Source organism: Sceloporus occidentalis, unplaced genomic scaffold, assembly GCF_023333645.1.
Source record: "Sceloporus occidentalis isolate IW3139 unplaced genomic scaffold, rSceOcc1.0.p SCAF_6, whole genome shotgun sequence".
Lineage (NCBI taxonomy): Eukaryota > Metazoa > Chordata > Lepidosauria > Squamata > Phrynosomatidae > Sceloporus > Sceloporus occidentalis.
This window is the reverse complement of record NW_028316986.1, coordinates 136,377,867-136,388,682: the sequence shown is the minus strand read 5'-3', so window position 1 is coordinate 136,388,682 and position 10,816 is coordinate 136,377,867. Positions and strand designations below refer to the sequence as shown.

The 10,816-nt window shown below is 40.3% G+C and overlaps 1 protein-coding gene across 2 annotated transcripts; it reads right to left on the bottom strand.

Moving 5' to 3' along the window:
- Positions 1 to 513: 513 nt before the first annotated feature.
- LOC149311432 (transmembrane protein 18-like) lies at positions 514 to 10,127 on the bottom strand. Of its 2 annotated transcripts, none has more exons than XM_089528572.1 (5): positions 10,075 to 10,127; positions 5,985 to 6,105; positions 5,032 to 5,086; positions 1,689 to 1,782; positions 514 to 1,264 (listed from the first exon to the last, which is right to left on the bottom strand). In XM_089528572.1, the coding sequence occupies exons 1-5, from the start codon at positions 10,093 to 10,095 to the stop codon at positions 1,169 to 1,171; spliced, it is 387 nt and encodes a 128-aa protein (XP_089384698.1). In that variant the 5' UTR covers positions 10,096 to 10,127; the 3' UTR covers positions 514 to 1,168. The 2 variants fall into 2 exon arrangements, with proteins under 2 accessions (XP_089384698.1, XP_089384696.1); XM_089528570.1 differs by lacking the exon at positions 10,075 to 10,127 and adding an exon at positions 9,333 to 9,506.
- Positions 10,128 to 10,816: the final 689 nt, after the last annotated feature.

The following is a 10,816-nucleotide window of genomic DNA, read 5'->3' as shown; positions in this document are numbered from 1 at the left end:
TGCAAAGCGCAAGGCGCACTTTCGCGGCGTCACTTCCGCCGCGACACGTCTGGACGCTAGGCGTCCAAGACATCAAAATGGCCCCTTTTTAAAACTGGGATGTCCTAAGGACGTCCCAAATGGCGGTCTGTAACCCGCCCAAGTCTGCTCCAGTCAGAAGTGGGTCAGAACTCCACTGTCTGAATGGCCCACTCCCAAGGCAGGCCTTTGATACAGGGGCCAACTGGTGCCACCAGGAGTCAGACTATCCTGGCTCCTTTTTGCTCCAGTGCATCTTCAGGCCACTTTGGAGGTGTGTGTCATTTAATCAACATGCCTCCAAAGTGTCCCAAAGCCGCTTCATTAGGCTCGTCTGTTTCACCCTTTTGTCCCAAGGAATTCAGTGAGATTTACTTCCTAGTAAATTGCACAATATAGCGGGGCTTACTCTCAGATGAACTGTACATGTCTGCAGCCTTAATTTATTGACAACTATCTGGTAAACTACGTTAAAGAAGGAACAGCCTGAGCATCTAAAGAAAAAAAAGTTTAATTGTAAAATTTTACAGTTACAAAATTTACAAATGCAATAGACTGTCCAGTAACACACAACAGTGGCTTGGACCAATTAGATCAACAAACCTGCAATTTATATCTGAACAACTAGGTTTAACATTATAGTCTTTTCTGTGCTATAGAACAAACTATTATATAGATGCCCAATTGAATGACAATCATGTTTTTTGCCACAAGCACCAATGTCTTCCATGGTTTTCAACAGTAGGACATGGAATGGATGAAATCATAAAAAAAATCTTTGGTATGTGATTAGCATTTTGGCAGCTTTTCTGCACAAAATCCATCATTACCTTGGATGAAAGAAGAATACCTTAATTAGTCTATAGAAATACATTCAAGTCATGTACAGTACAAAACAGAATTCATCAAATAAAATGGTTTACTACTGGCTCAAACATACTAGTTTAAATGGTGGTCCGCTTCAGGGGCATTTTTATTTATACACATTTTCAAAACAAGAGTGAACAGTTTCATTTGAAAGAAAAGTAAAGAAAAATATGTAAGATAGCACAATAGTGTTAAGAAATGAGCTTAAATATTCCAGCCTTTCAGCATCACATTGTTAAGAAGAACAAACTGGCAAACACAATTACAAATTTTTAAAAAATGTTCATTGACTTTTCTTATTTTCTCTTCTTGCTTTTCTTTTCTGTTGTATAGTCTTTAGTTCTGTCATGACATTCACTGTTTTATAAACCCAAGCAATCTGAAAAGCAAACAAACAACATTATTCACAGGTAAAATATCTTTCTTTGATTGACTGGGAACTCATCCTCCAAGTGCTATCTTTACGTAGCCCAAACAGTGTATCCATGAAGAAATCGAAAGTACTAGCAGGTATAACAGAAATGCAAGGTTTATACAAATGCAAACATTATTTAGCAAAATGCTGGGATGAAGGGAAGATAAAGTAGCCCAAGGAAGACTAAGCATGCTTGGTGATCACTGAATACTGACTGATAGGGGACAGGAAAAAAAGGTGGTCCCAGGTAATGGAGTATCCTTCAAATGATATGGCTGGATTGACTGCACCCCCACTGCAGGAACACTTGACTTTGCAACAAGTTGTTGAAGATCCCATTAGTAATTTTCTTAAAATCACATTTGTAAGGCAAAGGATTAACACTTACCACAATGATGATAGCATTCAGCAATAATGGTGCTGAGAACACTAAGGAAATAAACATTCCTCTTGAATCAAAGTACTGGTGTTTTGAGAATAATCTATAAAAGAAGGGGAGAAAAGTTTAGCTGCAATATTATACATACTTACCTTGGCAAGCCATCTGCTGTCAATGGTGCTTAGTTCAGATGGTACATGGCTAGGATTGTTCTGTCAGTAAAACCTATGCAACCCTACAGGCAAAATGTATGTAATGCAGATATTTTCTTTCAATCTATTATATTCTAATTCATTACAAATTCTTAAACATTACAATATATTTTATTCTAATACTTAGAAATTTCCAATCAAAGATGGTCAAAAAATGGCAAAGTATTTCTAATTCAATAACTTTGTAAGAGCAAAAACCCAACATGTTTAGTGGTTGTGCTAATTATAAAAAACAATTTGCTAGCTCTTGTGAAGCAGATTTTTAATATTGTTATATAATATAAGGAGGTACAATGTCTATAAATGAGAATAATGAGAAATGAGAACAAGTCACTACGGTAAATATTTTCTTTTGCTTTCATCTTGAAATATCTGAGATCAGCCTATTGTTACAACCAGAGACCTTTCTCATGGAAGGCTGCTTGATCTCTTGGTTTGAGATCCCTGCAGTTAAAGCAGGTAGACAGGATGAAAAGCTTTGTAGAACTTTTAGGTTGGTTCCTTGTTACTGGAAGGTTAAGGGACCAACAACTTTCCATTGGCACCCATGTATACAGTGGCATTCTTTCCTTCGTTGGATATTCTATGCTGACATGTCAACCCCAGCGTGTACAGTTACTTCATCCTAAGGTATATGGCCTTTATACAGAAAACTATGTATGTTTAATAGGTTGGCAGAACTCTAAAGATCCAGCATGGTGTAGTGGTTTGAATGCTGGAGTATGACTCTGGAGGCCAGGATTCAAATCCCTGCTTGGCCATGGAAACCCAATGGGTGACCTTGGGCATATCAGATACTCTCAGCCTCAGAGGCAAAATCCCTCCAAACAAATCTTGACAAGACGGCCTTGTGATAGGTTAATTTTAGGGTCACCATAAGTTAGAAAAGACTTGAAAATACACAACACACACAAAAACCCCGAACAGAACTCTAGAGGAAGGCTAGGCAAGACCTTGGGGCCTATAAGCTAACGCCCCACCTTTTGAATCCATGGGCACCAGACAAAGGCCCCAAAAGAAAATAAGCAAATTTAGAAGTACATTTCTGTTTTGTTTTTTTTTTAAAGTTGAAAAGGTTGAACCTTTTTAAAAAATGAATCACCAGTCCTGCAGGTTTCTAGGAGCAGTAATTCATCCTCCCTCCCCCCAGCACAAATCTGTGGGGTGATGGGCTAGGAAGGGGGTGGAAACTGCAGAAATGCTGGGGCCATCACATGATTCCCATCCCACTGTTTAGTTTGCCATAGCTGCACATACTCACTGATATATTTGTGAAAGTTCTGTATAGTGATTTGAATGAAGATGTGCACAGAAAAAAAAGTGATCAAAATGAAGACAATATTTGTTTTGGCTTCATGAAAGGCAGATCCCTGCACTGAAAAGTTTAACTTCAATCCATTTCCCTTTAGGTCGCTTCCTTTTTTTCTTACCATTATTTCCACAGGGATGTGCATGGGGTCCTTTGTTTTCTAGAGGTTATTTTTAAAAATATATATATGCTCATTCATGTCACAACTTGACAGTATCATAAAAGAGGGTATTGAATGAAACAGACGGGTATAAAGATCTTTTGAAAGGCAAGACTCATCTGTAATTAGTTCCAGAGGCATGGCTGGTTTATTCTATGAAAAGCTGTGCTGCTAGGTCTCCAACATTTAATTTTCAATACCCAAACTTGGAAAACAGTGTTCCCCTAGTGAATAAATTAACACCTACTCCTTGCCACTCATGCACCTTGCCACCCCTGAGAGCATTTGGCTCAAGTCAGCCATGAAAATTGCAAGAACTCCTGAATTAATGTGCACCTGGAATCACCTTTACAACACTCCTGCTGTTCAGTGCTGGCATCTTCTGTCAAGAAGTCCAATTATACAAGATGCTGCATTGGGCATAAAAAATAATGCAGGACGGGGGAGGAAGCCTAACTTTTCTCAACTTTTCTTTGTAAGCCACAAATCCATTTCTTTTAAATGAATTCTGTTTAAAGTGTAGGTGCAAATATTTTTGTAGCATCTAGATGATGACTCTTGTTCCAAACAGGAAAGTTTACAGGATGGTAGACAGGGGACATAATCCAACCAAAGTTAAGCACTTTAAGGCAATGGCAACCCACCTCTGAACAAATCTTGCCAATAAAGCCCTGTGACAGATTTACTTTAGGATTGCCAAGTGGAGAGAGAAGGACACTTTTTGCTATGGATTTAAAGGTCTTTAAATGGATATACAGTAGGCTGGGGTTTAGTTCCAGGATCTCCTGTGGATACCAAAATCTGTAGATATCAAATTCCATTAAATGCAATGGCACAGTAGGATGGTGTCCCTTGTATAAAATGGCCAAATCAGGGTTAGTCTTTTGGAATTTATATATATTTAAAATATTTTCAAACCGTGGATTCTTGAATCTGTGGATAAAAAATCCATGGATGAGGAGGGCTGACTGTAACATATTTCCAGGCAAGAAGCAGATGTCTAAGTTCCAGCTAGCCTTGTGTTTACAGAAAGGATTCACAGAAATAGGGGCATACCAGCTATAAGCCAATGTTGTTGTTATGCCTTCAAGTCCTTTCTGACTTATAGCAACTGTAAGACGAACCTTCTTGGAAAGTTTCTTCAGAAGGGGGCTGCCATTCCTATCCTCTAAGGATGAGAGAGTGTGATTTGCATCTTGTGGATTTCCATGGTGGAGCAGGGATTAAAACCCTGGCCTCTAGAGTCATAGACCAATGCTCAAACCACTATACAACACTAAGCCAATACTTGCACATTTACTAGTCTCTCATTCAGTCTGCAGTCTCCATCTTGGGCCCAGGTTTAACTAAGACATGGCTGTGCCAACTAGTTGAGTTTAGACATCCCTGGTGCATCCACTCCCACCCCCCTCAACCAGGTGAAGAGTGCTAGTAAAATAAACCAAAATTCACATTTTAATCATATTTTAATTGCTTCTAACAAAGGTATTGCCTAACACTTGTTTTTGTTTCCTAATTTTGTTTCTTATGGACCTATATCCCTTTTGTTTTTAAATAACTATGCAGTATTGTTAAATATATATTGTGAGCCATCTGTAACCCAAGACACAAGACAAGATAAATGTTTTAATTTTTCAAAAAATACAATAAACAAGATGTCCATGTGCTTACCTCCAGTTTGCAGCAGCCATTTCATTTAGATATTCTGCAGAGAACACCAGAATCACTATGACAGGGAAGACAAGACAAGAACATTTTTAAATTAGTTAAAGAATACTAAATATGGAATTGCATCCAGTATTCAAACCACAATAAGATCAACCCATGCCCTTCTAAATATAACCCCAAAGGCAAAGTAGAGACTGTGCTTTGTTTCTTCCCTCCCCATTGCAACCTCTACAATGCTGTTCTTGACACCCAGGTTTTCATAGTGGCCTTTAAGAGGCCTGACTGGTGCCAATATTGGTTTCATTTTGGGACCAAGTACAAACATAGTGTTTGGGTTTCACTGATTAATCTCAAAATGGTTTTGAAATGATTTTAGTCTTTTAAACCTGTTTTTAACTTGTTAATTGCATTGACTATGTTGTTAGTTTGTTTATTATTTTCACTTTGTTTTGTTTGTAGTGATTTTACTTGCACATGACCCCCAGTTATTTTGATACATGGTGCAACAGGAATATTTTAATACATGCATAATTTTAAGCTCCTTCCCTTCCTTCAGTTTCATGGGCATCCTATGACCACAACTCCACCGAGGTCCAAAACACAGGGCAGAAATAATCCAGTGCCGTGGCTCAGTTCTAGGGAATCCTGGGAACTGAGGTTTATTCTGGCACCAGAGCTCTCTGACAGTGAAGGTTAAATGTCTCACAAACCTACATTTCCTAGAATTCCCTAGCATTGAGCCTGGGCAGTTTAAGCAGTCTCAAACAAAGATTATTTCTGCAGGCTGTTTTGACCCTGAAAGAGTTTCTCCCACTGATGGGGCATTAGTAAAGCTCTAGAATAGTAATACAGATGGGCAGAAAATGAGGATGGTCATAATCATATGCCTGAGATATATGCCTCGATGCTTGACAAAGAACAAAGATGTTGTAAGAAAGAGTTGATTCAATACTCACTGAGAGAAAGAAACTGCCCTATTTGCAGGCGGTAGTGCCAGAAAGAAAAATAAGTGAGAAAAAGGCAGGCTATGTGGAAAACTACAAGTCCTAAGATCCATGGTTCAGACCAGTCCGTTTCCTATTAAAAAGAAAAACAGCAACAGAACATATTAGCTTTGTTATTATATACTGTAACATATAGATGAATCAACCATGTCCGATTGACATGTAGATATCCTTTTCATAATTCTCCCTCTCCTGTCTTCTCGCTTAAGAGAATGGCTTGACAAGAGTATATGTGAAAGGGCTCTGGAGACTACAAGCTGGACATGAGTCAACAGTATGATATGGCAGCTAATACTGCTCTCTATTCTGCTTTAGTCAGACCTTGAATACTGTGCCCAGTTCTGGCCTCGATCTTATTGGAGAGGCAGGATTGACATAAATATTGTTGTTGTTGTTGTTGTTGCAGGGATGTTGAGAAGCTGGAGTGTAAGGAAACCAAAATGGTGAAGGGTCTGGGAACCATGTCTTATGAGGAAAGACTTAGGGAGCTGGGTATGTTTAGTCTGGAGAAGAGATGATTAAGAGGTGATAAGATAGCCATGTTTAAATATTTGAAGGGATGTCATATTGAGGAGGGAGCAAGCTTGTTTTCTGCTGCTCCAGAGAATAGGACCCAAAACAATGGATACAAGCTACAGGAAAAGAGATTTCACCTAAACATTAGAAGGAACTTCCTGACAGTAAGGGCTGTTCGACAGAGGAACACATTCCCTTCGAGAGTGGTGAAGTTTCCTTCCTTGGAGGTCTTTAAACGGAGGCTGGTGGCCATCTGTTGGGGATGCTTTGATTGTCAGTTCCTGCATGGCATTTTGCATGGCCCTAGATGGACCTTGGGGGTCTCTTCCAACTCTATGATTCTAAGTCCAGAAAAACCTTAAATATTTTAGCTGAAATAAATTGGAACAAGAGACTGAGGAGTTTATCACACGGGAGGAATTTCTCTTAATTTCGAATGAAAAGAAAGTGGGGCCAGAATGCATTCACGTATATTCACTAGTTCAGCGAATTTACGTGAATTCGAATTGCATTCGAACTGACTTCCCATTGCGTGTGGTAGTCTATTGCGCAATAACGTGAAACCCCAGGATTGTGTTCAGATTGCCATTGGAATATACTTCCGATTTCCCTTGTCTGATAAACTCCTATGCTCCTTTTAACTGGCCTGTAAGTAGGCTGTGGGAATATGAGAATTCAAGGAAATTAATTTGGTAAAGGGTGATCTTATCTGGAGTCACACAGTTGAAGTGGCTGCAAAAGTCCAACTTATGCTGCATTCCCAGTCCATGCCAAAAGAGAACAAATATGGTTTTTGTATAGAAATGCATTTTATCAAATTATAAATAATCATGAATAAAACATATCCAGTAGCATGGACTATACATATATCTTGATCTATGAATAGCTACACGACATGTCAGTTCTGCAAAGATGGGGCAAGGAGAAGGTGAAATGACAACAGGTTGCAACAAGAAAGAAAGGTGTATCCCAGTTTTAACAATTTGGCTGTCCTCACATGCTGGCTATTCTTTGATAAAAATTTGGGATTGCACATTTGATGGTCTTGAGGGGGAGAAAAAAGGTTTGGTTAACTGACCCTGGTACTGTCACAAAACAGTCACACATTTTGTTCAAGAAGATTATCCTCAACAGATTTGATAAGTATGCCAATTACAACTACTACACTGCCTTCTCCTCCCCATTTGTAGTTATGGTTGTGTGCCACCAAGTTGTTTCCAACTTATGGCGAACCTATCATGGGGTTTTCTTGGCAAGTTTCTTCGTTGCCATCCTCTGAGGCTGAGAGAGTGTGTCACCCAGTGACTGAGCCAGAATTCGAACCCTGATCTCCAGAGCCAACAGTCCAACACTCAATGACCACACCTTTCCTCCCTGCATATGTCATTATTTTAAACCCTCCTTCGTCATTTATTTTCGTCATTTATGCATCTTGAACTGCTTAAAGGCAGAGGCACCCTGCCACTAAAAAAGGTGGCAACCCATTACACACAGACACACACATCACCCTCGAAACAACGGGGCTATGTGCAAGCAAGCACCCATTAGCCACACCAGGAAAAGTATTCATAGTAAAGGGTGACCAGACGTTTTCCTTTTCCAGGACCTGTCCTCCATTTCAACCAAAATGCCCTCCATTTGGAGCAAGACTAACAAGCATGGATTTAAATTTATACGGAGTGTTTTTAGCATTTATTGGGTCATCATGTCCTTCAGTCTCAGAGAGGGCAATGGCAACCCCCCTCTGAAGAAATCTTGCCTAGAAAACCCCATGACAGGGCCACCATAAATCAGAAACAACTTGAAGGCACACAACAACAACAACAACAACAACAACAGAAGCATGAACTTATAGTTCTATGAGTACTTTTTAGATATTATTTTGTCTTGTCCTACTTTTTTTTTAAAGGTCCCACATTTTGCTGTGCCTTGTCCTTCTTTGCGGTGAGGACATCTGGTCACCCCGTTAGGAAGAGAGACATATTTTTGTTCACCATCAAAAACAATACGCTTGGAGGTAGAGTTGCCACATCCACACCCGGAGGGTGCTCCTGTGCTTTTAAGGGTGGGGTGGAAGAGGGAAAATTTTTAGGTCTTGCTTTGCCCCCTGGTTGCATGACAACAAGGAGCACCTGCTGGAATTTCCCTCTTCCACACCACCATTAAAAGCACAGGAGCCCCCTCAAGTTGTGGATTTGGCAACCTTATCCAGCGCAGTTTTTGAGAGTGATAAAAATATACCTCTCTCCCTCATTCTTACAGGGTGACCTTCAGAACCTATGCACCAGATGTCCCTCTTTTTCAGCACCCTTAATAGCAGAGGAGCCACCTCCAGTTGTGGATGTGGCAACCCTACCTCCACTACATAGGCTTTGAAGGGTGAGAAAAATATATGACTCTTTTCCTCATCCTTACAGGGTCACCCTCAGAACCTGTGCACTGGAGGTGGGGTTGCCATGGTTCAAACTGGAGGGGGCTCCTGTGCTTTTAAGGGTGGTGTGGAAGAAGGGAAGTGCCAGCAGGTATTATTTGTCATGCAAATAAGGGGGACAAGAAAGACTGCTGGAATTCCCCTTCTCCCACACCACCCTTAAAAGCACAGGAGCCCCCTCCAGTTGTGGATTTGGCAACCCTGCCTGCAGGGTTCCTTCTGTAGCTGGGAAAAGGCACTATTTCTCCTCCACTGGGTGCATGCATTCCCAAGCACAGCCATCCACCCCTGCCTCCCTTGTTCCCCCAATTCTGAGAAAGAGGCTCCCCCCATTTTGCATGCAAACCAATTACCGCCAGGACTCTCAGGACCCCTGGAGGCTCCATGGCTCAAGGGCAGCACCTGCATCCCAAAATACACACTTCCGGGTTCCATTTGGAATGCCGCCATATGCGGGTCAAAGAGCCTTTCTAGCCATATCTCTATGGTACATGTGTGTCTTTTAATAATGTACTGGTTTCCACCCTGCACATTCGATGAAGCATCCGGAAGTGTTTCGCTTAACTGGGTACTTTCGTTTACCTCTAGGTATTTTATTTTTGGACTTCAACTCCCAGGAGCCCCTGTCGGCTTGAACAATAGCCAGGAATTATGGGAGATGTAGTCCAAAATTTATATAGTGGTCCAAAGCTAGGGTTCTGTTCACAGGAGGAGGCTAGCTCTCTGCTCTTCTCGCGAGAAGATGTCGGGATAGGAACGAAGAGCAAGGAGAAGATGCCGTTGAGGCTTTTTTTCCCTCGTGAGTCTCGCGAGACTTTCTGACGGTATAAATAGGAGCGTTAATGGCTGCCTCGCTCACTTTTTTTCCAGAGCTGGTGTGAGAGGGATAGTAGTGATTGTTTTTAACCGTTGGAAAGAGGAGTAGGGTGAAAAAGAACACAGTTTCAAGCACAAAAAGAGAGAGAAAGAGGAAAAGTCTAATAGCCATTATCAAACAGTTATTAAATAAAATTATATATATATATATACACACACACACACATACAGTGCTCATACAAACACTCACTCAAGATTATGAACTCATATTAACAGAACCTGGGCTGAGGGTTGTATCATGACTCTCGAAACCAAGGTTCAAATCCTCACTAAGCCATAGAAACCCTTATCTTGGGACAAGTCACACTATCTCAGCCTCAGAGGATGGCCATAGCAACTCCCTCACAAGAAACTTGCCAAGAAAACCTCATTATAGGTTCATCTCATGGTTGCCATAAGTCGGAAATGACTTTAAGGCACACAAGAACAACAACAACAATGATTAAACAAAAGGGACCTCTCAGCACTTTTGGGTGCTATCTGAGGGGAGTAAGGTGTAGCATGAACTTTTGTAGATTTAGATCTCCTTCCTCAGATGCATGGAGTGCATCTTGTCAATATTAATATTATATATTAATGTATTAATATATATATTAATATATTAATGGTTATTAGGATATTGGTGTCCCAAATGGAACTCGGTTTTTGTCTTTGTGTTTTGCGGTCCCTTGAAACTATCCTAGGTTGCAACGAAGGCGAGAAAAAGGGAAAGGTTAAAGAAAATAAGTTTTGAGAGAACAAAAGGATTTAGAGTAAGAATTACACTTGAAACATGGTTGAAACTGAAGCAATACTTTAAAAGTATAGCTAGGTCTTGTAGGTGTCTTGAGTAGTAAACAAAATTATCAGTGGCCTCTTAACATATAAATAACACGAAAGTATTCTGTGGATTATTTGTATCAGTTTGACACGGGCTTAGAGGTCTCAGTAAAAGTTAGACCCAATTTAATATAAAAATCGA

What these genes read in the sequence shown, in the direction of transcription:
- LOC149311432 (XM_089528570.1), bottom strand. Translation starts at nt 9,365, where the DNA reads ATGGAGCCTCCAGGGGTCCTGAGAGTCCTGGCG. An exon ending in AGGGCAGTTTCTTTCTCTCA is followed by an intron (nt 5,087 to 5,984) that starts GTGAGTATTGAA and finishes TCCCTGTCATAG; the next exon opens with TGATTCTGGTGTTCTCTGCA. An exon ending in TGAATGCTATCATCATTGTG is followed by an intron (nt 1,265 to 1,688) that starts GTAAGTGTTAAT and finishes TTTGCTTTTCAG; the next exon opens with ATTGCTTGGGTTTATAAAAC.